This window comes from Caretta caretta, chromosome 21 (genome assembly GCF_965140235.1).
Source record: "Caretta caretta isolate rCarCar2 chromosome 21, rCarCar1.hap1, whole genome shotgun sequence".
NCBI classification, from domain to species: domain Eukaryota; kingdom Metazoa; phylum Chordata; order Testudines; family Cheloniidae; genus Caretta; species Caretta caretta.
In genome coordinates this window covers 5,587,280-5,614,825 of record NC_134226.1, presented here as the reverse complement: position 1 = coordinate 5,614,825, position 27,546 = coordinate 5,587,280, and the positions used below count along the sequence as shown (strand labels likewise).

The 27,546-nt window shown below is 42.9% G+C and overlaps 1 protein-coding gene across 7 annotated transcripts; it reads left to right on the top strand.

The window, feature by feature from the left end:
- Positions 1 to 91: 91 nt before the first annotated feature.
- PFKFB2 (6-phosphofructo-2-kinase/fructose-2,6-biphosphatase 2) lies at positions 92 to 27,050 on the top strand. Of its 7 annotated transcripts, none has more exons than XM_048827039.2 (17): positions 92 to 338; positions 1,340 to 1,484; positions 3,943 to 4,068; positions 5,241 to 5,337; positions 6,878 to 6,944; positions 7,077 to 7,151; positions 7,742 to 7,798; positions 8,848 to 8,972; positions 9,357 to 9,564; positions 12,886 to 13,032; positions 13,995 to 14,099; positions 14,934 to 15,063; positions 16,722 to 16,784; positions 17,390 to 17,463; positions 20,719 to 20,913; positions 22,104 to 22,126; positions 23,144 to 27,050. In XM_048827039.2, the coding sequence occupies exons 2-17, from the start codon at positions 1,382 to 1,384 to the stop codon at positions 23,199 to 23,201; spliced, it is 1,653 nt and encodes a 550-aa protein (XP_048682996.1). In that variant the 5' UTR covers positions 92 to 338; positions 1,340 to 1,381; the 3' UTR covers positions 23,202 to 27,050. The 7 variants fall into 7 exon arrangements, with proteins under 7 accessions (XP_048682996.1, XP_048682995.1, XP_048683005.1 ...); XM_048827038.2 differs by having other exon boundaries at positions 92 to 693; XM_048827048.2 differs by having other exon boundaries at positions 92 to 693; positions 1,247 to 1,484; positions 5,305 to 5,337.
- The last annotated feature ends 496 nt before the right edge of the window (positions 27,051 to 27,546 follow it).

The following is a 27,546-nucleotide window of genomic DNA, read 5'->3' as shown; positions in this document are numbered from 1 at the left end:
ACCTGCGGGCGCTCCCGGCGCGCCCGCGGCGCAGCCAATCCGCAGCTTGGGGCGGAACGCTCGAGACGCCCTTTCTGCCGTCACACGCCCACGAGGACCCTCGCGGGCGAGGGGGACACGTGACCGCGCTCTGCCTCCCAGCGGTCAAGGTGGACGAGCAGCGGGTGGGCTCCGGCCTCACCTCGTTTGCATCCGATGGGCATACCAGAAGTACCTGCTCTGGTCTTCCGTCGCCGTTCACCGCAAAACACGGGAGCGGGCTGAGCTCATTTACATGCTGTGTGTCTGCGGGCCCATCTGCATCTCATTTGCACCCTCTGCCGCTGGGCCGTGTGCAGGTCTAGGCCTAGTCCAACTGTTCGTGTTCGTTTGCCCCCCCCCCTCTCCTCTCCTCGCGCCCTTGGGGCCGCGGGTCTCCCCCCTGCGCGTCCTTGCCCAGCAGGGCTGCCGCGCGGCGTCGTGGTGACGTGGGCGCCTCATTAGCATGCCGTTTGCCTCTCGGTCCCGGTCCGCCGGCTGGCGGAGTCACCTGGGCGGCGCGCGGGGCGGCGCGCGGGCTCCTGCTGCAGTGCGGGGTGGCGCGAGCCGCCTGCTGCGCCCCGGCCCCTGCGGCTGCGGGAGGCTCCTGGCCGGTCCTGGAGGCTCGCCGCGCTTGGCAGGTGCCGCCGCCGGCTGGCTTCCCGCCCCTTCCCGGTAAGTCTCAGCGCGGAACCCGGTCCCGGGCTCGGGCTGAAGAAGGCGCGGGGCGGGTTGCGCCTCAGTTTCCCCCGCGCTGCAAGCGGGTGTGTCTGGGGGGGCTCTGCTGCAGGGCGGCACCCGGTGAAGGGCAGAAATCCTGGAGCGGGGCTTGCGAGTGCCTGGCTAGGAGACCTGCCCCCTGTTCAGAGGATGCGGTCAAGCCAGCGGGGATTATTTCCCAGCCGGGGCATCTCGGGGACTGGCCCCCTAACGCAGTGCCTAGGCAGCTGCGTAATGACTTTGGGAGGTTGGGGGAAGGCTGTTCCTTTATATTTGTAATGACTGACGCGCAAGGGGCAAAAGTAGGTGCGCTCCCTAGTTCCTCCCCTTCTGTTCCCGGGCTGCGATGATGCATTAATGCCCCAGCCGAGGGGTGTGTTTTTTTCCTCCTCTGCTTCATTTTTCTGTGCTTTGCGTTATCTTGTATCAACTATATATGTTACGAGCCGCTGTTGACCTTGGACGACTGCGCTGAGACTGTTCTATGGCTTCCTTTCCCTCCCACCAGGAACGGCCCAGATAAGCTGCTATGCGTCTTCTTGTATCCTGCCTACCGGATTGCATAAGGATTTGTTTCTTGGTTCTTCTTTTCTTTTCCAAGAGCCTGAAGGTGCGACACTGACCCAGTGTGTGATTAGCAGCAATGTCAGGACATAGAGCATTAGTTCCAGAGCAGAACAACAGCAGCAGCAGCAGCAGCCAGGAAAACAAAACTTCAAATATGCGAGTCTCAGAAAAAAAGTGCTGTGAGTATTTGTGACAGTCTTGAGGCAAGTAGATCTTGCGTCTAGTAATTAATTTCTTTTACCTCTTTTATAAAAAGAGGTAGTCAGTCAGTTCTGTTTTATTGCTTCTAGCTCAGTGCAGTAGTAAAGACAAATACAATTTCATCCTTAGTGCAGCTCTATAGACTTCGGTGGCATTACGCCAGGAATGAATTTAGGCCTATCCAGAATCCTGAAATGAGCTGCATGTGAGTGCAGGAGCTTTTTTTTTGTTTTGTTTTGTTTTGTTTTTAAAATCCTCCTAACATGCACCACTTTTGTTTTTAAGTCTTTAACATAAACGTCTTGAATGATTTTACTTTTTCTGACTCCATAGCTGAATTGCATCTCCCATGCAACCCTCATTACAACAGTGGCAGTGCTGGCTTCCCCCATGCAACCTCCTCAAAGGGCTTCAGCTCTGATTTGGAGGGCTGCTCAACCGTAACGTGTTTTTATGATGTCCACTTGGAACCGAGATCCCCAGAAATAATTCCATGTCGGCTCCTAAAGTAGTACTTCACGGGCTTATAACTGTTTACAATTCTTGTTTGTATCACTTCTATCCAGTTATGTTTGTTACATGTTTTGCTCTTTTGGACAAATGTTTACCTTGCAAAACGTTATTCACTTGAAATTCAGCTGTTTAAAAAGGAAATCTGTTTTAATGTAGATTGGAGTTCTAATGTAATCTCTGTTCCTGAAAGCTGCCCACATGTACTAGGCAACAAGTAGCACAACTGTACTGAACGGTGGTTTAAAATAGCCCACCATGAAACGTTCCATATTTCCATCTAATGTGCTTCATCAGGCAGTGATCTGGGCATGTTACATCTGTGATATGTTGAGCTGATGCCAAACCTAGTGTCTACCAATCTCCATTTAACTCTTTTAACCTAGCCCTTCCAGTCTTCTGTTGTCATAGGCCAGGAACAGATTTCAGCAAAGAATCCCAAAGGTATTTGCTCAGTAGGAAGGACGCGCACACACACAATACTATGATTTAGGGCTGCATAATCACCAGAGATCTGTTTTGATTTTTACTGCTTTCCAAGTATCTCTCCCCCATTGATTTTCACTCCCATTGAATATCTTTATTAGGGATTACTTTTTCTCCACATGTACAAGTTGCACTTATACAGATTACACCCATTTTGTTATTTCCTGCTTATATATCCAACCATTTTGGGTCCCATAACACAGTGTGTTTACTGATGTTTCAAAACCTCCCAGTCTAGGTCACTCTGGGAATTTAAATGTTTACCTCTTCCTCCAGATTCTTTTTAAAGCTATTTAAAGGAACATCATCAATTTAAAGGTTGTGCTTGTGTTTGACAATGTTTTACCTATAATTGTTGCAAGTAATCCTTAAAATGACTATGACTAAAAGAGACTGGGGTGGGGGGGGGAAATATTTATTTTTTCCCATTTGCTTATTTTGTGCATTTGAAAAGCACTTGGTACAGATGGCTTCCCCAAAGTCAGTTTCCCTGTTGTTTTGTGCACAGCAACAAGTGAAAGAATAACTGCACTAATAATAGACAAATATGGCTATAAAACTACAAAAAATTGGCATGGGGGCTTGGGGTCAAGTGTCGTGCACAGAAATACGTTTAACAGAGTCTTTGAAACTGACTAAATTTACAAGCTGGCAAAGCTCAGTCAGTATTGCAGTTAGATTTGCATTTTATCTTGTGTGGCAAAACCAGCTCATCAGGCCATTTAGTTATGGAAAAGACTTGAAATCCTATCTTGTCCATTCAGTTTATATTCACTTGCTCTGACCAGTTTAATTATGGCAACACATGCTACCATATCCCTGTCTATAATCAGTATCTTTCATGTAGTTCTATAAAATTGAAAGTTTTACTTAATTAGTGGATTAATTAATGCTTCTGTTGCTTTTGGGAAAGCTTTTATGCAAAAACAAATAGTCAAAAAATCCTGCTTCTCAGCAACAGGCTAAACGTTACTAATTTAGTTTCTCAGATCATTTGTTGAGTATGTTAGGGAAGGAAATTAGCTTCCTGTCTGCTATCAGTAGAGACATATGATCTCTTTCATTAAAGAATTTTTCCTATGTCCTTGACAGTTACTGCTTAATAGTTAAATATTTTTAACTCTGACTGACGTATTTTGGCTGACACTTCAGTCACACGTTATTTTCCCTGTTCCCGGTGGCTGATCAGTCATTAACCTACTTCATTAGCTGACACCTGAGACAGCCATGCTGTGGTCCAGTGATTGCTATTAACATTTAATTGGATGGAAGGGCATGATAATGAATCCACTGTGTGTTTCCTACAGTAAGTAACCTTTTGTGTGGCTGGTTGATGAGCAGAGGCAGTGAGTTACGCCAGAGGTGAATTTGGCTTCAGACTTGGTTTTTGTTCTAAGCTGTTTTAATTAATTTAATGATTTCACCTCCTCTTCTTTGCAGCATGGGCTTCTTATATGACCAACTCTCCTACTTTGATTGTAATGATTGGCCTTCCTGCCCGGGGCAAGACTTATATGTCCAAGAAATTAACACGCTACCTCAACTGGATTGGCGTGCCTACGAAAGGTCAGTATGGATTTTTGTACATGGTAGCCGAAAGTGATGGATGGGTCACGGAGCTGGCAATGAGACATTTGTTTTAATCCAGCCCAGGTTTACAGTCACTGAGAGTTGTCAGAACTTGATAGCTACTTTATGATAGCTTCAGTGTTTTCCCAGGTGAACAAGAGTCTACAGCATAAAACCTTATTGGTAGTGCTAACAAAGAGCCCAAAGATTCAATTATCCATAGCAACTGAATTCCACTTGACCCCTTAGAGGTGGTTTCTCCAGGCAGATTGGCAAGGGTCAGTATGTCAGGGAAGCTTTCACTAGTGTTACTCAAGCTGTATCTATTCTGTGCTCAGAGAGGGAACATCATCCCTGTGCCGAGGGCCAGCACAAAACCTGTGCATTACTTAAGTCCTCAAAGTAGGTCTTTATGGACCCTTGTGCTGGCCCTCTGCACGGGGGTGAATTTCACTCAGAGGCGTTTGGTTTCCAGGGCTGCCAATTTGGTATGTTTTGTGTGAACTAAATTCTTCTTTAACAAAGTGCATGAGATATTATAAAGCCCCTTCTACTTGACTTGGGTCTCTTTTCCTTTCAGTGAGTGCATGTAATCCTGCTTAATAGGAATAGGGATTGCACATGAATACACTGATAACTAGGAAGATAGTTATCACAAATGTGGATTAATTTGAGGAGATCTGGGAAAAAGTACACAAAGAAAATCAGAGATTCTGAAATTCTATGAAGAAAAGGAGTACTTGTGGCACCTTAGAGACTAACCAATTTATTTGAGCATGAGCTTTCGTGAGCTACAGCTCACTTCATCCGATTCAACTCGATGAAGTGAGCTGTAGCTCACGAAAGCTCATGCTCAAATAAATTGGTTAGTCTCTAAGGTGCCACAAGTACTCCTTTTCTTTTTGCGAATACAGACTAACACGGCTGTTCCTCTGAAACCTGAAATTCTATGGTGCAGTTTAAGCATTTCAGATTTCAATCGTAAGGAATTTTCATGGTGTTCGCAAAAGTTAATTTGAAGTAAAATTGCTGGAAGATTTTAGCTGGAGGAATAGCTCATAAATTGCTGTATTAATCAAGATAAGGATGTGATTCTCCTCTTGGCTTACAGCCAGGTAACATGTATTTGTGAAATGCTGCAAATCACATGTCTTTTTGTTTTTGTGAAGTGTTTAATCTAGGAGCGTATCGTCGTGAAGCAGTGCAGTCATACAAGTCCTATGATTTTTTCAGGCATGATAACAAAGAAGCCATGAAGATTCGGAAGTAAGTCTGTGTCAGAGGGTGCAACCCAACATGAATAGTAGAGGAAAAAGTTCATATCTCATTCTAAAGTCTGTGCAGCTGGTTTCAGACTATACCTCTGATTGTAGGAAGTAACATTTAATATCAATAGACAAATATGGGGCTAAATTCTGCCACCATTGCTTAGGATGAGAAGGACTTTATTGCATCAGTACTCCCATTGATTTCAATGGAGACTACTCACAGAGTAAAGGATTTCACTGTGTGAATAAAGATAGCAGATTTGGGCCTGCAGTGAATGTTTTGTGGAGTGGATTAATACTTTGCTCTACCTGAGGAAATTCCAGATTATTTTACAAGTTTTAAAAACTGCTTTGGGAGCATATGATAGAATTTAATTTAGTGTAAACTAGTGCTTTCAAAAAAAAATTTTTTTTCATTAAATCCTCATATTCCCACCTCCATTCTCCTGGTTGCTGGCACTTTGAGAAGGAGGAAAAAAAAGGCAGTTGACTCTTGTCCAGTTGTCAATACAGCTGTCACTATACAGGTTTAGGGGTACTAGAAATTCCAAGAACATCTTTAAATGGATTCCTGGAATTATATAGGGAGAAAAGTAAATTAACCCTATCCGGTAATTTAATTTTGCAGACAGTGCAGGGGGAAATTTCCAAGCACATCAGGGCGGGGGCAGGACGACAACACTCTGTGTGCTTTGTTGGTTATTCAGTGTATGCCATTAAAACAGCTGCCCTAGAAGGTGGGTCTTCAGGGTGGGCATGAGGCCTCCTGCTCATGAAAGGGTCTTCAGATCCTCTTTAGCAAGTTGGCAGAGGTATAACTATCCCTCCAAAAAAGTGTCCTTTGGTCCTTGTATGGGCATGTTTACAAGCTGCCGTGCTCTGACTGGATCATAGCTATGTTCTTTTAAGGAAAGTTTATCCTTATAGATGAATGCCAAGGGTGAAATCCTTGCTCTGGTGAAGTCCATGGCAAAACTCACATTGACTTTCATGGGGTGGAGGGCAGGATTTCCCCCCAGGCGTACAGTAGTGGTTGTTTACCGACAGGAGACGTCCTGGGGAGAGATATCAAATGATGCTAAAACGATAAATCTAATAAAGGGTCTAAACCTGCTCCCATTGAAGTAAGCGGCGGGAATTTTGTCATTTACTTCCAGGGAAGCAGAATGGGACAACATTCAGATGATAAGAGAGGCATGTAATACAAGTAAAAAGCAGATGGATTAAAAAGTCCTTATTGTCCCATTTAGTGACCAGTTGGGAGACCTAGATGCAGCTTTGGCTCCCAGAATCTATCTTTCCTGGTGGGCAGTGCACCTGTCCCCAAAGAGTAGGACTCCACAGGGACTCATTTGTTCCTTTTAAAGAGAGATGGCAACAGACTCCTGAGCTCAGCGGAGGCATGGAGGTGGAAAAGGGATTTAAACAGGGTTGGCTCTGTAACTTATCCCACTGTGAGCTTTGGAGCCGTGGTTCATGAGGCTTGGAATCTGAACACTTTGCACTGTCTGCAATGATGCCAATTTCTCTCCTTACAGACAGTGTGCCTTGGTGGCTCTGGAAGATGTGAAAGCTTATGTCACGGAGGAGTGCGGGCAGATAGCTGTAAGACAACACTTGATTATACCGAGTTTAAATCAAAAGAGTATTAAATCAGTGCCTGAGATTTTCATCCAAACCCTTCTGGCAGCTTTAAAAATTGTAGCTAATGTTGTTGGGATTTTTTTTTTCTGTTAGGTGTTCGATGCGACCAACACGACTCGAGAGAGGAGGGACTTGATCTTAAATTTTGCTAAAGAGAATGCTTATAAGGTGACTTTGATTGATCTGGAATAAGAACTGTAGGACTGAATGCCTCCCTTGGGTGTATCCCATTGCCATTAGCATCAGTGCATCAGATGGCAGATTTGGTCCCTTATCTTTGTACAGTGCCACTGTAGTTTCATGGCTTGTGTTTTCATTTCCACCTCTGCAAAGCTGGTTTGAAATGCTGTTCTGGTGTTGTTTTTCATCCACTCTGCTTCGGTGCCAATGAGTATTTAAGGTGCAAGGTAGGGGAGAATCAGCACCCTTCTATGTGTATGTCTGATTTGGGAAGTACCTGTTTTAGTGAATTGGCTGTTGGGATATCCCAAACAAAATATTCAGCCCTCATCAGCCCTTATCGCTATGGAGCCCAGAGATCGTGAGGTTGAGTGTGGCACACATTCCTAAATAGACAAATAACAGGAACCCACTGTGAGGGGCAAGGTTAGTTTCTCACAAAGCATATCTGGCTAAATCTGTCCCTTGGGTAGCTCTGCTGACTTCATTTGTGGCTATACTGGAAATTAATATGGCCTATTTACATTACTCTAGAAACTCTTAATTCTACTAAACATGCTTCATTGCCTCCTCTCTAGGTGTTTTTTGTGGAGTCTGTCTGTGATGATCCAGAAGTCATTGCTGCCAATATCCTGGTGGGTGCTAAATGTTCATAGGCTCAGTCTGTAGCATCCTTCTGTAGAAGACTTGTGTTTGTCAGGGAAGGTCACAGACTATTACAGTGGCTCACAGTAACAGCCGAGATTCATTATTATTAGAGAGCCTTGCAGTAAAGTTAAATCTAATCCACAGAACTCAGGGGATTCTGGGTTTAAAGGCTTTTACTCTCCCTCATTCTGTTGTACCTGCCTGTGGGCAGGTGATTCTGTGAAGTCGTACTGAGTATTCTACACTGAGGTGTCTGTTTGGGCTAGGTATTAATCTAGGTTACACCAGTGTAAATTCAGAACAACCCAGTTGGAGTAAAATGAGTCATTCTAGATTTATGCTGTTTTAAGAGAGATCAGAGTCTGGCTCAAAGACTGAGGTCTAACTTTCATTCTGATTTTCCTTTCTGCAGTCACGAAGGGCATCTGATGTTAAACTCACCCAATATTCTCTGACCTTACTTTAGTGCAGTTTAGGCCAGGATCAGAAAAACTGGGCTTTATCTCAACAGGCAGAAAGAGATCAAAACTGAACTGCTTCTAATAAGTGTAACTCTGCTGTTCTTATTCTGGTGCTGTCCTACCCCTGTATAAACTGCATGGGGTGGGGTGCCCTTTGCAATACTATATGCAGTTCTGATAGCCTTGTTCTTATATTTCAGTTCTGAAATAAGTGGTTAATATTTGCAGATGCATGGCAACCAAGACAGATGGGTTATTTTTGTGGGAACTTGGAAACCAAACTATAGCCATGAAGCATTTTATCTCAAAGCTTGATTTTATTTTCATGGGACAATATGGAGTAAGTGGTTTGTGTGGAAAGGCAAAAGTCAAGCCATCTGTCTCTGTCTCCAGGCCAAATGCTACCCTGTGACATTTGAAATTGTTCTTTTTCCTTTCCTGGAGCAGATTCTTCACAGGGCAGATGGGAAGGGGAAATGTAAACAGTGTTTGTTTGAAAATTGAAGAATAATCTTACTTATTCTGATTTATACAAAGTTTGCTTAACTTTTATAAAATCTCTCTCTCTCATTCAGGAAGTGAAGGTCTCCAGCCCTGACTACCCAGAGAGAAATAGAGAGAATGTGATGGATGATTTCCTGAAGAGGATAGAGTGCTATAAAGTCACATATCAGCCCCTTGATCCAGATAATTATGACAAGTAAGAGGCAAGATATAGCAGCATGTTGCTTACTGGATATGCTGTGGAAACAGACACGTGGGCTGCTTTCTTTTGCCAGTTTTGTTTCCTAACCTAACATGCTGCAGTCCCTATGCTGGCGAAACTCTCATTGACTTTGCAGTGTGGGAGATTTTCTTGTGTGAGTCGTGCAGGATTATGTCCAACATGAGTCACAAGGATTTCTCGCTAGTGTATAAAACAGAAAACTACGCTACATTGTAATAGTCTGTCCTCTCTCTCTAAGAGTTTTCTAAGGCACCTCAGTGCCAAGTGGTAGCAGCACTATCAGTATTACAAGAATACACGCACATACATTTTGCTTTAAAGATGCTGACGAGTGTGCTTGTTTTGTGTTGACCGTAGAGACCTTTCCTTCATTAAAGTGATCAATGTGGGACAGCGGTTCCTGGTAAACCGTGTCCGGGATTACATCCAGAGTAAAATCGTCTATTACCTAATGAACATTCACGTCCAGCCGCGCACCATCTACCTTTGCCGACATGGTGAGAGCGAATTTAACCTTGTTGGCAAGATCGGTGGGGATTCTGGCCTGTCACCGCGTGGGAAGCAGGTATGTTCTTGGCAGTGTCAGGATTGAGATCCTTTTAAAGTGTGTCAGTATAATAGGAACCTGGATTTGGGTCAGATTGACTGCTGGTGTAAATGGGCTCAGTTCAACAGAGTTTTGCTCATTTATGCCGGCAGAGAAATTGGCCTGAATCTGACTGTCAAGGGTGTGCGATTTCTCTTCGGCCTGGGGTTGAAGTCCCCCCATGCACCTTGAGCAGTCACTCTCCCTGCTCCCTTGAAGCAATGCTTCCTGCCGATGAGGGGTGTTCATTCTGCAAGGGACTCATTCTTTACTGCGCAAACAAGAATGGGTGAACATTTTTTGGATTTGCCAAGGTGCCAGTTAGATTGTAAAGCTGAAATATAATAAACTAGGTTTGCCAATATGATAAATGTTCCTGCCAATGTTGGGATGCAGTTTAATTAGGATAACCCCTCTTTACTGAATCCAAGGAGTACTAGTTTACTAATTTTAATACTAGGTTCTTTTCAAGTCTACTTTTATCTTAGACAGTGTTTCTGAGATCAGGACATTTTGTTGTTCTTAACCAATCAGCAGTTTATTAATTCACCTAGAACCTCATTGGTATATAAACAACAGTGATCGATCAAGTGAAGACACAACAAATCTTCTGAACTCAAAATACACATGCAGTCTTCTGTTGGGATCCAGCAACTATTCCAAGGAACAAAACAAATCACCCTAAATCTTATTACATTTACCTGTTGTCATCAGTTACCAGTTCTTTAGTATCTCTAATGGATTTATCACCCTTCAAGTAATTCTGTCGAAGAATAAGGATGCACTTGTCTTAGGGTACTCTCTCTCATGAATTTGGTCCTTGCTATTTCTTGCGTTTTGGTTTGATAGGGACTAGTTTGAAACATCAAAAGCAATTGCTTACATTTCTTTTTTTTTTGACGTTCCGAGGCGAGTGTGCTTGGATTTACAAAGGAGAAACATGTATATAGCATTACTTAGTTAAAATCCACAGTTTGGTTACTTGGCAGTGTGACAGGCTGTCCACCCCCACACAATGTCTGAACAGGTAAAATAGGCCAGTTAACCTTATAGGCTACACCTGGAGGAGAGCCAGGGACTGATAAGGCCCAATGGCTGATGAAGCCTAGCTGGGGGAGAAGCTGGGTAGGGAATCTAAAGAAAGGAAGTTTATATTTGTAGGTGGGAGCTTGCAGTCACTTGTTGGAAGCAGAGAAGTAGGGAGGAGGAAACCGGGGCGGGGGACAATGAGCCCTGGGATGCTAGCCCTGGGAAAAGGGTCAATGCCAGAGGAGTTGTGAAGAAAGAGAGTCCCCCAGCCCAGAGCCCTCACCCCCTCCCACACTCCAACCACCTGCCTCAACCCGCAGCCCCCTCCCGCACTCCGAATCGCTCATTTCTAGCCCGCCCCGCAGCCCCAGTTAGAGCTCTCACCCCCTCCAGCATCCCCAGCCCAGTGAAAATGAGTGGGGGTGGGTGAGAGCGAGCCACTGAGGGAGGGGGAATGTAGTGAGTGGGCGGCGGGGGCTTGCGGAAGGGGTAGGGCCTCAGGTAAGGGTGGGGCTAGGGTGTTCGATTTTGTGTGACTAGAAAGTTGGCAACCCTAGATGTGGGCGGGGAGGGTGAGCTGAGGACTTGCACCTGCAGCCGAGGTCCAGGGTCAGAGCCTGAAGCCCCACGACCGGAGTCTGCCATCTATGACTCCAGGGCTGAGGCCTGAAATCTGAGCTTCACCACGCCCAAGAAGGTGAGGAACTCACTGGCTGCCTGCTCCTCTGGCGTTTGTGGATTCTGAGGGAGGCAAGGCCCACCCCCTGCTGGTGCGCCCCCCCCCGTCCCTCCCGTCCCCCTCCAGTCACTGCCCAGGAGGTGGTGGCATAAGAAAAGCCCCTGGTGGCTGCATTCGAGAAACGCTGTGGTTTCTACTGACCACTTGTCCTATGGCTTTCAGCTCTCGTTCTCCATTGTTTCCATTGATATCCAGCAGATGGCGCTGGTGTATAACAAATTTCTTCAGTTCTTAGAATGTAATGTTTCATTAATTTCAAAGATTTTATATCTGTTTTTTTTTCTGTATTATCTATACTGTGAATTGGAATCTCTGCTCAGTTTCAAAGTTTTGCCTTGGTTAGCTGCTTGTATCTTTCAGTGAGACAAGGTGGGTGAGAGAGACGAGTTGAGGTTACACAGGACTTCTTCATGTCCTGGCCAGTAGCTCAAAAGCTTGTCTCTCTCTCCAACAGAAATTGATCCAATAAAAGATATTCCCTCGCCCATCTTGTCTGTCTAATATCCTGGGACCAACAACACTGCCTATATCTTTCAATGTTCTTTTTCCTTGTCGTGCCATACAGTTCGTACCACTTAATTCAGCATTAATTTAGAAAGAAAGCGAACAAAATCGCTTTACAGCTCCTCTAAATTTAGTGGACTTAGTCCATACATTCTTTGATTGTATCCAATACCTTTTATTTCACATCTTTCAGGGCTTGTTGTGGAACAAGAAACATTTATTGTGAAAAGACAGACCGGGAAATCAGATGTAGAGAGATGGTACCTTTAATTCATAAAGCAGATAAATGTACAGTTTCTAATTTGGGATAAAGACAGTTGGTTTGAATTTCTTGGGGTATCAGGAAGCTTGACCTATATTTGTTCTTCATGTTTCTATAGGTCGCCTAGCAAGCTTTCTGAACCGGTGTAACTCAGTTTCTACACGCAGCTCTGGTTCTTGATAGAAAACAGTAGAGTACTCTGCACAGGAAAACAAGCAGTTATTCTTGTCTTGCTCTCTTTAGCTAGACCAAGAGAGATGGAAGTCTCATCCACAAGCAAATTATGGGCGTCTTTGGTGTGAGAGTCTGACAATAGCTGGAAGACTCCTTAACAAGCACGGGAGCTTTCCTTTCCTGGGGAGTGTGTACTTCAGCTCTAGCTTAACTGATGTTTCCCAGACAAGATGTCCCGCACATTTGGATGTGCAGATTGGTCCCCATTGTCTTTAGTCCTGAGAGGAAGCTAAAGTTGGGAGTGTGTATGCAGCGATTAGTTGTAATTCTAGTTGCCATGTTTAGCTTCCGGATTAAAAGGGGCCCGCGAGGGAGCTATGGTAACTTAGTGCCAGTATGTATTTAAGGCATGTTTGACATCTATACAGCTCACAACTGAGAACATATTCACTCTAGACCCAGAGTGGCAGAAATTGGCTTTGGATGGCATCAGTTAATGCCAGTCTGAGAAGATTAGCATGTTCTTTCACAATGAAGAGTGAATTCACAATGGTTACTTTTATCATCTCCCAACCTGCTTCAATTTCTCTAGTTCGCTCAAGCCCTTAAAAAATTCATTGCCGAGCAGGAGATTGTGGATTTGAAGGTTTGGACGAGCCAGCTGAAGAGAACCATCCAGACAGCCGAGTCCTTGGGGGTCCCCTATGAGCAGTGGAAGATTCTGAATGAGATTGATGCTGTGAGTACAGTGGGGAAATGGTCCAAAGCTATACACTGAACTTTTGGGGGTTGTAAATAAGAATAGTGAACATGAAATAATGTCGTTCCCCTCCCATCTAAACACTTTCTGAGCATTAATTATGCTTCACAACACTATCCATTTATATTGCACCCCTCACCTCCTGTGAGTTATAGGACTGCTTGGTGTAAAATTGAAGATGTCTATGGGGTTTTTACCTGTCTAAGTATCCCAGTGCTCTTTACAGCAGATACCATTGAAAACTCAACATTCAAGGTCCCAGGTACCTGCAACAACCAACTACAGCCCAACGAGCATATGTTGGGCTTTCAGTGGTTCCCACTGTAATTCTTTCATGCAAATAAGCTGTAAAGATAATAACATGGAAATACAAACCTGTTTTCATTATTTGCAGATTTAAAAACCAACAAACCAAAACCACAGCCATAGAACATAAAGGTTTGAGTTTAAAATTCAAACTAGAAAACACATTGCAGTTATTTGCGAGGGAACTTTTGCTTCTCTGCTGAGGTCATTTCTGTTGCATTCGTAGATTCCAAAGCCAGAAGGGACCATTGTGATCACCTGGTCTGCTATTCCCCATAACACAGGTCAAAAAACCTCCCTCAGGATACTCGTTTCCAATGAGGGGCTCAGTCCCCAGTGCAGAGTTTGAGTCTCATATTCATCCAACTGAGCTAGCCTGCCTGCATCTGCATAATGAGGATGTTAATGCTTGCCTACCTTTCAGGAGGGGTGGGAGACTTAAGGAATTAATGTTTGTAAGCCCGCTCCATGGTTCTCGGGTGTAAAGTGCTGCATTAGAATTACTCCTGTCTCTTACGAAATGTAAAACACTCGCTACATAGGCACAGAATCTTCTGTGTTCAATCCTCCCCCCACTCCCCCCTGCGTAAATCTATTGAAATGAATTTCCTTGTAACAAACTCCTCTTCCACCAGGGAGTGTGTGAAGAGATGACATATGAAGAAATTGAAACTCAGTACCCAGATGAGTTTGTGCTGAGGGATCAAGATAAATATCTTTATCGTTATCCTGGAGGAGAGGTGAGCAGGTTTAAAATAATAATGTAGCTGAAAGAAAAGGAGTACTTGTGGCACCTTAGAGACTAACCAATTTATTTGAGCATAAGCTTTCGTGAGCTACAGCTCACTTCATTGGAAGTGAGCTGATGCTCACGAAAGCTTATGCTCAAATAAATTTGTTAGTCTCTAAGGTGCCACAAGTACTCCTTTTCCTTTTGCGAATACAGACTAACACGGCTGCTACTCTGAAACCTGTCAATGTAGCTGAGTATGTGTAGATAGGAAGGAAGGGAAAAATTAAAATGAAATTAGATTTATGTGGCAAGTGGCAATAGACCTAATGGTAGTATCCCAAATTTTGTTGTAATACAGTGGGTTACTGATCAGTGACTAGATTGTCTGTCCGTCTGTCCGTCCGTCTCCTTTATAGTGCCATGCAAGTGATACCACTTGATCATATTTGTAAAATGTATTCGGGCTAGTGTATTATTTCCTTGGGACTGTGGGCAGACATAGGGGTCCTTCTGTGTGGAGCTGATTGCAGGGAGAGAGCCATAGACATGATTATTTTATTTAATTTATTATTTATTTTTATTTACATCTGTTGAAAATGTTGCTAGAAATCTGACTATCCCCACAAATTTAGGGGCCAGTTACTAATCCAAAAATGTATCTAGCTTTTTTTCCCCCTGTGCTATCAGTTCTTCTATATCTTCCATATTTTAAGATTTTTTTTAACCTGTGTTTTGATTCATGTGAAGCAATTTTAAGCCCTGTTCTTGGTTCTGGTATCTCTGCACGCTTGTGAAACCCCTAAACATCTTTGTGCTGTTGAATCTTTCCCTTGATTTCTAGTCGTACCAAGACTTGGTCCAGCGTTTGGAGGCTGTGATTATGGAGCTAGAGCGTCAGGGCAGTGTTCTGGTTATTGCCCACCAGGCTGTTATGCGGTGCCTATTGGCCTACTTCCTTGACAAGAGCGCAGGTGTGAAAGTAAATTCACTGTGTTGGGGTGGGGGTTGCTGATTCCATCACAGAGCTTCTGGAAGGGAGGCTTGCATTATTCATTTAATTTTTGCAAAAACAGAACTTCTTGAGGGAAAAAAATGTCAGTAGGATCATACTGTACACTTCTCAAGCCTCTTTTAGCCCGGAGTATCTGTAAGTGCTTCACAAACAGTTCTCCTTGCAGTGCCACTGAAATGCAGCCACTTCGGGTGTGAGAGTTTAGGAAGGTTCGTCTGGATAGGCCCTATTATTGGGACTTGAGAGATGTGGGTTTCAGTTCCTCTCTCTGCCACAGACACTTCTAGGACATTGGGCAAGTCACTTAATTGACCCCGTGCTTCAGTTTCCCATCTGGAAATGGGGGTGATACCACTTTACCTGACGGGGGCGAGGAGGGTAAAATCCATTCATGATTGTGAGATGCTCAGGTAGAGTGGCAATGAGGGTCAGGTAAGTACTTACAGAGAAAGCATCACCCAGCCAATTTCTGGACAGCAGTGAGGCTAGATGGCACAGAGAAGGGAAATTATGGCGGAGGACGCAGAGGTGAACTCTTAAATTTCTGAAGTGTTTGCCACGATCTTTAAGATTTTCCCAGGCAGACACCCTTAGAGCTCTGTGGCTGCAAGAAGCTATGTCTACACAGCAGTTAGACACCCACGACTGGCCCATGCCAGTTGACTCGGGCTCGCAAGGCTCGGGCTAAGAGACTCTTCAACTGTGGTGCAGACATTGCAGCCCGAGCTCAAACATCTACACCGCAGTGAAACAGCCCCTTAGCCGGAGCCCTGTGAGCCCATGTCAGCTGGCAGAGGTCAGCTGCAGGTTTTTAATTGCAGTGTAATCATACCCTAAGTGGGTGGGTCTCTAAGGGTTTTTGCTATACGCCTCTGTTTTCGGGAATGTCTGTATCTGCTATTGAAAGCTATTTTCACTGGATGGCAGGTGAGGAACAAAAGGAAAAAATCCCTATCTAAGTACAAAGCCTGTCTGTTAGGACTGTGTTGCTGGCCATGCGGGAGGGACCTTGGGAGGAATCCCGGCCCCACTGAAGTCAGTGGTAAAACTCCTGTTGATTTCAGTGGAGCTGGTATTTCAGCTGTTAGGTTCAGCTCCTGGTCTCTTGGTCTTAAAGCTGGCAGGCAGGGACTGAAGCTTGTGAAGGCAGTGTGATCAGAACTTGTGGTGGGAGGAACTCTCCCGGCAGACTGAGTAGCAGCAGTAATGTGCCCTTAGATGGAATGATTGGACGGACCTGTGACTTGGTGATTCAGGGAGGGGAAGAGTTGAAGCAGGAGGGAAGTGCACAAAGCTGATCCTAGGGTGTCCCTCAGGACTGCAGCAGTAGACTCCAGAAGAGATAAGGGGATGTCAAATATATTATGAGGTGATTACCTTCTACATCTGCTTTTCAGAAAACAAAGGCCCTGATCCTCCAAAGACTTACCCACACATTTTAACTTTAAACACGTGAGCCATCCTCTTGAACCCCATGGAGCTCCTCATGGGCTTAAAGTTAAGCAGGTGTGTAAGTCCTTGCAAGATCCAGGCCAAACTGAGGAACCACAAAATTCCTGCATAGTTCCAAACTGTGCCCATACATGCAGTGTTTAACTTCTCCTTGTCTGGTTTTAGATGAGTTGCCATATCTGAAGTGCCCCCTTCACACCATATTCAAGCTCACACCAGTTGCTTACGGTAAATATTTCTCTTTTTCTCACTTAGCTGAATTGGCTGGGCAATTTGATATCAAAATACATATGCAAAATTGAGTGCTACATTTATTGTAAAAGTTAAAAGAAAATAAGGGGGAGGCAAAATGAGAGAGAACATTATATTTTTTATAGAATATATCTATAAAATGAGTAACAACCAGTTTCTTCTAAAAGAGACCCATTATCTCTGGATTATATTTATTGACCAGGAAACCACTTTTTCCCTCCAGACTTGAACTTGTACCTCGGAATGAACTGAACTCGAACTAGTTTTCATGTCAATAAGTGTAATCCATACCGCATGTATCTTTGTGTGAAGGCTGCTCTTGTTTACTAGCTGCACTTCTGCAGCAAAAGCTACAGGAGAAAGTAATTAAAATGTTGCATATCAAACACTCATGTAGAATCCATGATTAATATTAAATCTAAAGTCCTGTATACATACAAGTTCTTTACAAAAGAAGAAACTGAATTATTTATTGTCTCTGCAAACAACTGAGTCCAGTTGCCAGTAATTTAACTGAGAATAATTGATTTTAAAACAAAATCTAGTTCCTCTTTTGAAGTTTCTCTTTTCATTTGGTGAAGGCTGTAAAGTGGAAACAATCACCTTGAATGTTGAAGCAGTGAATACCCATCGAGACAAGCCTTCTGGGAGTACTGTAAGTCTTTACTGAAAATCCCGGCCCTTGATTCATGGTTGGCAAATTACACAACTTGAGCCTGCATGAAAGATAATATTGCAAATCTGAACAGTCACTGTGGAGTGCCTGCTAGAAATCTTCCATCCATTTCAGCCATTATAAAAACTGCTTTTGAAGTATTGCCCCTATAAGGATAATTAACTTCTTTGAGAAGAACTATTGCAGGTATAAAATTTTCCAGATATTTAGTTTGTTGTTTCCAAACATGAATGGGAGAGAATTTATTTTTAAAACTGTTTCAATAACCATATTAGGAAAACTGTAATGCAAAGTTTATCAATACAGCCTTTTTAAGCTTCAGGGTGATCATCCCAATGTGTAATGATGCATTTCTCCATTGTTGTTGCTATGATGCTCATTCTATAATTCTTTAATGTGAGCTTGCTCTAAGAACCTATCCTTGCAACAAAGCCATTTGGCAACTGTGTCCACATATCTATTCAGGGGACACCATCATAGGGCCTAATCACATCAGCCACACTATCAGAGGCTCATTCACCTGCACATCTACCAATGTGATATATGCCATCATGTGCCAGCAATGCCCCTCTGCCATGTACATTGGCCAAACCGGACTGTCTCTACGTAAAAGAATAAATGGACACAAATCAGACGTCAAGAATTACAACATTCAAAAACAAGTTGGAGAACACTTCAGTCTCTTTTGGTCACTCGATTACAGACCTAAAAATTTCAATTCTTCAACAAAAAAACTTCAAAAACAGACTCCAATGAGAGACTGCTCAATTGGAATTAATTTGCAAACTGGATACAATTAACGTAAGCTTGAATAGAGACTGGGAGTGGATGGGTCATTACACAAAGTAAAACTATTTCCTCGTGTTTATTTTCTCCCACCCCCCACTGTTCCTCAGACGTTCTTGTCAACTGCTGGAAATGGCCCACCTTGGTTATCACTACAAAAGGTTCCCCCGCCCCGCTCTCCTGCTGGTAATAGTTCACCTTAAGTGATCACTCTCTTACAGTGTGTATGGAAACACCCATTGTTTCATGTTCTCTATGTACATAAATCTCCCCACTGTATTTTCCATGGAATGCATCCAATGAAGTGAGTTGTAGCTCACAAAAGCTTATGCTCAAATAAATTTGTTAGTCTCTAAGGTGCCACAAGTCCTCCTTTTCTTTTTGCGAATACAGACTAACATGGCTGCTACTCTGAAACCTCTCATTTTTCTAAAGTTAAAAACAGCATTGGACAAAAGCCATAAATAAACTTCTCGGTTGGCTTTAACTCTGGTTCACAAGATCTAAAAAGCTGTGGAAAGGTCAAGGTCACTCCTGTAACCGTGGTCTGCCTGGAAGGCTAAACCTTCAAGGCACCATCATCAGTGCATTTGTTCTATTGCTGTTGATTCAGCTAATGATCCAGGTATATGTAGTTATTTGAGGCAACTAGAGAGGTTTTTTGGACCCTGGTTTCCTCATATTGATACTCTTAAATTTAGTAAAGACACATCTATGTATTCTGTGCAAATAAGGACATTATGACACAGAATCTTAGGCACAGATAGTGAGGAATGACCCCTTATGACTAGAAAGTGGATATGAACACGGACCTTAGCCATCAGGATGTTAGGGAACAGAAGATAGTGGCAATGTGAGAGCCAAATTCAGCCCTGGTGTGGGCGGGTGCACCTCTACTGAAATGCAGATGTTAGAATAGCAATGAATGTGTAATGGACTCGGCTGCTGTCCCCACCCCTTCCCTAGGCTTCAGAGCCCAAGCTGCAGCCTGAGCCATAACTTCAAAACGCTGTCTACACAGCTATTTTTGGAGTGCTAGCACGAGCCCCACTATCCCACGTAAGCCCCCTTCCGCGGGTTACGTGAGCACACCACAAGGCCCACATTCAGCATCCTACCCTTGTTCAGCAGAGCACTTAAAAACATGCTTAAAGTGTCTGCCGGATTGAGGCCTTATGGCGACGTTTTCAAAGGTTGCTTCAGTTATTGAGTGTCCACCTTTACACGCTGACGCGGGGCCTGATAGGTCAGAGGTGCTGATCATTTGCAACTGCTAGGGTCCAGGTGTTCGCCATCTTTTGACAATCCAGCTCTACGTGTTCACATTGAGCACTCAAAAACTGCAGCACTCAGAGTTAAAGGCCAGCTGCCAAATCCGGCTTGGTTGGACTGGTGTAAATCGGAAGTGATTCCATGACATTCAGACATGCTTTTGAAAACTTGGGCCTTCGCCTCTCTGTGCTCCGCAAAGCATATGTAAAGTGCTGCGAAGATGATTGTCATTAATACCTATTTCTAATCTGGTTGAACTTTTTGTGGCATCTGAATTGTCTTTTTATTGAGCTACAGGATGACAAGACAATCATAAATTGACAAATTTGGAAGTTGTAGACGGGGCAAAAAGTTTTGAAGGTGTCTTGAAAGGCAACACCTACATTGGAATGGCCACTTTGAGGAGATTCAGCGAAATTTCAGTGGCGAGTTCAATTTTGGGGTGTTATAATTTACACTCCGATTATGCTGGCACTGCTCCATTGTTCCTGTGTGATACTCTGCACTGCCTCCGTGAAAACAGTAGGAACTGTTACTGTTTGATTCTGTGCTTTCGTGGCAAGATACAGCAGCTCTGAAAATAAATCCAAGCGCTTGGGGAAATTTTACTATCCGTACAATTTTTTTTATCTGCATCCTGTTTAAAAAAAAATCTTGAACCCACAGAGATAAGGGACATAAATCTGTTACGGTGCAGTGACGAGAGCATTTCAGCAGCAGCTACTGGACTAAAGGAGTATCTCAACTGTTCTGTGTGCAGTGGGGCTAAAGTAAAAGGAATGTTTAGAAATGGATAATTTTGAAGACGGTAACAGGTGAAATTTTATAGTTGAGGGACCTGAATCTGTAGCCACCCAGAAGTTTAAATGTACGCCTATGCAGAGGGCCAGCACGACACCCATACACCATGTGAATTCTCAAAATAGGACTTCAGTGGTGCATAAAGTTTGTGCTGGTCCTCTGCACAGAGGAATTGTTCCACTGACTTCCATGGGCTTTGAATTAGACCTCAATTGGTTTGAATGGAAGGCCTGCCTGCAGAGCAGAATCAGGATTAGGCTTCTGGTTATGGCAAGTGGAAAGTGTCTCTGGCATCAGAAATATCTTGGTATGAACTTCGATTTCAGATTGTGGTTCTGCTTTTCATTCCTTGTATTATCCTCCATTTTCAATCAGAACAGCCTTCCAAAGAGCCAAACCCCTGTAAGGATGAGAAGAAACAGCTTTACGCCTCTGGCCAGTCCGGACACAATAAAGCGCACACGAAATTACAGTGTTGGGAGCAGGCCTCTCAACCCAATGGGGTCTCTGCTATTCCCAGAGGCTCGAGATGGGGCTGATCAGCAGAAACTACAAGTCAGTCTTCAAGTGGTAACTCCTCTACCTTACCCCTCTCCCCCGGTCAGACACAGAACTAATGGCCAAACAGTTACTCATGTTTTCCAATGGTCCTGTGCGATGCACAAATGAAATATCTTGACGTTTAGATGCCTTATCACCATCCGTGCTTTAAAATAGCTTCAGATTACAAACTACTTAAGAGTCAGCAAATTGGGGTACAACTGCAATCGTGTAGGCATAAAATGCCCTGCTCCCTGCAGAGTGAATGCCATTGAATAACAATGAGTTCCTGGTTTGTCTGTTTTAAAATACGATTCCCCTTTCCAGACAGACAGGTTAATTTTTAAGGAACTCTCTGCTTGCCCGAATGTCATAAGGTATATGCAACAAAGTGATCCTCTGATCCCAGTGAAATTGAGCAGCAGCTCTGCACGCATGATCTCGTTGCGGGGAAGAGTAATTCTTCCTCTTCGTAAATTGAAATTAATCTGTTTTTGTTGTTCCAAGCTGGATGCTTAGTTTTTGCACTTCACATGCATAAATACTGAATTGTAAGTAGCACTTTTAAAGCTGAGGTCCTGATTCACCAGTGTATCTCTGCTTTCACGCTGGTGTTTCTTCGCTGATTTCCACAAGCAAAAAATAGCGGGAAGGTGACAATTTGGGCCCCAGTTCAGTTCTAATAATTCTACCGTGGTAATAGTAAAACACAGGTCTAAATTTTCAAAAGTGACAGATTTGAGAGACCCAATTTTAAGACACTATAAAGGAGCCTGATTTTCAGAGGGCCCTTGATGAAAATGGAGACACCCAAAATGTCTAGTCACTTTTTCGAAAGTCTGAGCTAGACAGAGTGTGTTTAAAAACCTGAAAACATCCCTTTAAACTTAGTATTTAAAAACCATTTCTCCCTGTACTGACATTAACGTTGCAGCTCATCAATATGGAATACATTGGATTGGACAGAGCCATTTAAATGAACGTTCAGCCGACAAGCTGATTGACTGGCCGGACTTCATTGGTACTTTAGGATGCAGTTTCCATGGCTTGTATGAGTTAGTTGTTTCTTATACAAGCCTGCAGTGGTCCCTCCTTCACATGCAATTCTGGGGGTTGTTTCAATTTTTCCTCATTTGCTGCTCAGCTTTTATATTATTACTTTTTAGTCTTTGTTAAAATGCAGTATGAGCTATCCTGTGCTGTTTGTTTTTTCTTTGCAGCTTCAAATGGGAAGTGCTTGCTTGTGAGTATCACTGAACATAGCTTGTATGCATTCTCCCTGGGTTTGTTTAGTAAGTAGCAATTCTCTTAATTATAATTGCATGGCAATCATTTGCGGGGACAATGAATGCTTGGGGCAGAAGGAAATAATTTGTCACATAATAGTCCAGTAAATCAAAGAGAGGCCATTGTTGGTGGAGAATCTATTTATCATTGGTGAAATTCATCATCTGCAGAGGCCAGCGTGAAGGTTGAAATTGAATTTAATGGTGCATAGGCTTCATGCTGGCCATCTGCAGAGGGGTGAATTTCACCCCAGATCAGCAAGATTACTGGGATAGATGAATAGTTTATCAAGCCCCAAATACGTTCTGGGTGTAACCCCATAGAAATAATTCAGTGGAATTACACCAGGGGAGATTTTGGCCCGAGGTGTCTGTCTACAGCACAAGATGCTAGTAGCTGTAGTCTTGTTGATCCGTGTTAGGAATTCCCTACCAAGATGAATAAAGGGCGAGTGACGCACAGGGGTGGATGGCATGATGCAGCGCTAGTCAGCAGGACTTCAGAACCATTTATATGAAGACTTTAATAAATTTCTGCCAGAAGTCTAGTAGCCTGAGCCAGGAACTTCTCGAGTTTTAATTCCTGCTGGGACACCAACTCTCTGAGGCCTTGGGCAAGTCTCTTACCCTGTCTGCCTCAGTCCCCCATATATGATAGACAAGTATTATCTCTCAGAGTTTTTGTGATGGTTATTTAATTATAGCCTAGTCCCACATGGTGCTGAAAACCCTCAACATCCATTGACTTCAAGTGGGTGGTTGAATTAATTTCCCACCTTACAGGAGAAACTTGGTCCCTCACAGGATTGTGAACTTTGAAGAGTGCTATGTTAGTGTTAAGTATAATTATTAATCTTCACTAACATAATCCTACTGGAAGGGTGAATTGGATGGGGCTGAAGGATACTGTAGCATCTCTCTTTCTCACATCCAGTGAGAAAGGACATAAATAGTCTATTATCCCTTCTCTCCAGGGAGCCAGCAAACAACATCACCTGTGAGTCCTTGGTTTCTGTCTCAGCCACCAAGTGAGGCTGTCAAGCGAGAAGCTTTTAGTATCACACTGTACAGAATGGCCAGGAAATGATCCGTGCTTCCCTTTGTGCCTATGTTGCTCAGAACCAACCTTGCTGACCATGAGGCCCTTTCTTGTCCCTGCTTTGAATGCCTGAGCGAATGTCACTGCAAATGTTGATACAAATATCTCTTGATGTACCTGCTGTTCCAGTTTATATCTTACCTGTGAAATTGACTTCTATAAGTTTGATGTTGCATTTTATTGACCTTATTTGTGAAATGGACTGTGCAATGTGAGATTTGGTTTTATTTAAGTTTGTTGTGGTTCTTAGTAGGTGTCTCTTTGGGTTTGTATGGGTGTGTTTTAATGTTATCACAGCATTTTTGCTTTTTCCTCTGGGGAGTGGTATCATTTTCCCCTATGCATTTGTGGCAACTCCATTTAAATGCCTGTGGTATTACTTATTTGCCAGCTGTTGAGTACTCTTTGCCTAGAGAGCTTCACCCACTGTGGTTGCATGCCGCCACGTGGATATGGAGAGGAAGTTGTTTTATGCCCAGCTGTAGCCATTTGGCATGAAATCTCTTTCTCTCTCTGCAGTGATTTTTGACAGTGCCTGGAACGCGCTTCTATACCCAACAGTGTTATTGTTGCTACATTGAATAAGTGATTTTGCTTTAAGGGAATATTCTCAAAAGAAGCTGAAAAATGTTTGCATTAGAACAAGGCCTTCAAAAAAGCTCCCTCTCCTTGTTGACCACCTTGGCAGCCAGAGGCATGTTTTAGAATTGGGGTCTGGGAGTCGAAAGTTATGGGTTCCATTCCATGGGTTCCATATTGACTAATTTTATGGTATTGAGCACGTCACTTAATCTCCCTACACCTTGGTTTCCCATCTGGGGAAAGTGCCCATGTTTATAAAGCGCTTTGAAATCATCCTATGAAAGGTGCTATGTAAGTGCCAAATATCATTGTCGTGGCTATAAAGGAGCTCGTTTTCACTGTTGGTTTACAATTAGAAAACTGATCTTGAAACAGTTTTTTAAAAACCTCTGGTTTCCAAGGCTTTCTCATGGGGATCCTCTCAATCTGGTATTGCATGTCAAACTGTCAAGATGACCGTGATGGTCAGTTATTCTCTTTTTAACTTTGTTAAAACACATCAGTTTTGGGGGGGGGAGGGGTTGTCTTTTTTTTTTTCCATTTCATGGATCCAGTGGCCAAGAAATACCCCATGAAGAGGGATACACAAAGTCCACTCTTCCAGACTATTCCTCTTGGGTGTTCCAGTTATTACAGTACATGGACCGTAATGCACTCTCTCCCACACACTAAAGGGTATCCAAGACAGAATTTAACCCTATAGAAATTTGTTTGCGATTCAACAGAGTTGCAAATACTTCTTGATACTGACAACTTTATGCTCTGAGGAACAGAGATCCTATGGCCTTTTCCATTTTTATAGGTAATGCACTTGTCTTTCAGTTTTGTTGGCAGGAAAAAAAAAATGGGAGAGAAATGCATTTTTTTTTCCCCTGTGACACTGAAGTTAGATGCCTTGTCCTATTTGACAGTTTAATTTTAGAGCTGTATTGAAACTCCTTTTTAAATTGTCATTTGCTGAGCTGCCTTAACTTACACTTTGCACTTCTGAATCGTATGCCAATTCTCTCTCTATGTAGAACTGTATTCTGTAGATGGAAGGGAAAATGGCTGCTGGTTCAATTATTTTCCAGACATCTAACGCACATAGTTAGAATGGAAAATTAAGGTTTCATAAAAGAGACTCCGTTCATATTTCATTCTCAAAGACAGTACCAAAAGAAGGAACGCTACAGTCAGGCTTGGGTCTTGCTGTTTTCCGATGTCACTTAAACACCTCTTTCAAGCAGGGAGGGCTGTACTTTGTGTTGAATCAAGACAAGCAAAACGTCCATTCAGAATCAAACAACTTCCATTGAATGTCTGCAGAAGTTATGAATACGCATCTACAGGCACAATGAGAACTTATAGTTGCCACACAGTGATATACACAGGAGCTGTTTGTAACTCATCTTCTAACAATAGGATTTTGAATTTAATTGCACTTTGTAATTAAAGTGAATCTCCTTAGCACTTTTACTGTGATTACATAGCCTCCCTGTTTGTAACCAGCATTTTATAGGCATACATTCCTTAGGATAAATGATTATGTTATGGGTTTCAGGGTAACGTGCCTTGTTTTGTCTTTTATTCTCTCTATCTTAACAAACATTTTAAATAACAGATACAGAAAAGTTTTATTTAAATGATAGTGATGTTGTGACTGTTCTACCAAAGCTGCAATAATGCACAAAATGTCAGTGGATGTTGCTAGAATGAGTGAATGTTTTGGATATTGTCAGCAAAATAATTATGCAGAAATGGCACCTTCTTAGTTCGCTCCCTGGGAGTCTCTACGTTTCATCTGTGGACTTTATTGACACAAACATGGACACACGGGAAAGCAAGATGGATTTTATTCTCCTCCCCTCGCTGTGGGGCTGATCTATTCCCACTAAAGTTGGGAAAGTTTTGCCACGACACAAGGAGCAAGCCCCAGTAGAATGATCCGGCTCAGGTCCAGTTGCAGAGTCTGTATTGCTGGGGATGAGGTAAGAGACAAAAGGGTCCCAGCAAGTCTCCCGGTGGGAGCTTGTGTCACTGGCAACTAGGTAAATTGTCATTTTTCACTTGTAAATTGAGCAAATAAGATTTCTAATCAACAAGGGTGAAATTCACCCCTGGACCGAGAAACAAGCCCTGCGTGCTGCTTTTGCCTGGCCTTTGTGCTGGTACTTTGCACAGAAATTAATTGTACCCTGAGGAAATAAACCTGCCACCTTCCCCCACCTCCAAATGCCATTTTAGCAATGTTATTTTCTAACCATAATTTGACTTTAAGCTTGAGTCTCCATATGAAGAAGCTGCTGGAGGGGGGTGCAATCACACTGATGGAATTTAGTCCAACACTTCGTGAATTTAGTCTAGAACATTCTTTTTTTTTCCCTAATGGTTTTGTTTTGCATTAAAACTCAGTGTGAATGTGTTGCTATAGACACGTTCTTTATAGAATATTAGCATCTTATATTGACATTGGTTCGTTATTAAAAGTTGCTTGTTTTTTTCTGTTTGGGATTTTTTGGGTGGAGGAAGTTTTATTTTTAATCAAATGTGATTTGTTTGTAAATCACACATGGAAAAATATGTCATGTCTGATTTTCTGAATGTTTTGTTTTTAAAAGAGTAAATGTGTTTTGGTGATTTTTGTCATTGAATCAGTGACTTAGTTTGCTTCTCTTTACTGCAAAACACTGGTGATTATACCCTAAGAAAAATGACAGACTGATTTGCAAGATTGGCCCACAATCTTCAGAAGTGCCCCTTATGTCTGAAGGGCAGGTGCTCTGCAATTTCTGCAATTCAGGCCCCTTTAAAGTGACTCATGTTGGGCACCTAAATACATTAGTCGCTTTTGAAAATCTTGGCCTTTGTATTTTAGTTTATATAACTGCGTGTCTGTAAAGTTACCTGCTAGTTTTGCTCACATGAATGCATTCTCTTTATAAACTGCATCAGAACATCATTAGTACATTTCCTGTACGGAAGGAGCATAGTTGTAAAATCAGTGAAGTGTTTCACTTGGTTGTTTTTTTTTTTTTTTTTTGTGTGTGTGCAAATATGGGCCTGCAAAATAGATATTGTAATGTTGCTTTTGAATATTTGTGTTGTAAACTTCCTTGTGGATCAGATAAATAACATTAAGTAACTTTGAACCACTCAACTGCTTCAGTATTGTTTTTTTTCTTCTCATTGCATGCTCCAATAAACTTTTCTACGCTCAATGTGTGAAATGCCAATGTTCTGATTTATACCCACTTTGCACAGTGATAAAGAATGATGCTAAGTGCAAGTTAGTGCAGACTTGAGCTGTATATGCCCAAAGTTCACTTCCATCATTTCCCAAGTAAAACTGTGTCCTTTAACTGTAACACTTGAAAGCTCCAACTCTCTATTACTGCTGTTGTAGCCCAGAAGAGAATTACGTCTAGTAAGTTTAGAGGAGGAACACTATGGAACATGTGCAGAGATGTTACTGTTTGAAACAGAGATGTATCTGAAGGAGAGAATTAATGAGCACAAGATTGTGATGTGGAAAATATTTGTTCCTAGGAGAGAAAATGGGTTCCTTCCGTTGTCATGGGTAATATGCTGCCAGCAAAACTCCCCTCTGAAATCAGTAGGAATGGTCTTAAAAACTGCTGGGGTGTTATGGCTCTGTATTTTATACGAGGAAAGCATCACCCTTGATACTTAGTCCTAGGTGGTCTCTGCACCATT

Excerpts from the sequence above, each read along its gene's own strand:
- PFKFB2 (XM_048827039.2), top strand. The coding sequence starts at position 1,382 with ATGTCAGGACATAGAGCATTAGTTCCAGAGCAGAACAACAGCAGCAGC. Across the intron at positions 4,069-5,240 it reads GATTGGCGTGCCTACGAAAG|TGTTTAATCTAGGAGCGTAT; the intron begins GTCAGTATGGAT and ends GTTTTTGTGAAG. Across the intron at positions 7,799-8,847 it reads TCATTGCTGCCAATATCCTG|GAAGTGAAGGTCTCCAGCCC; the intron begins GTGGGTGCTAAA and ends TCTCTCATTCAG.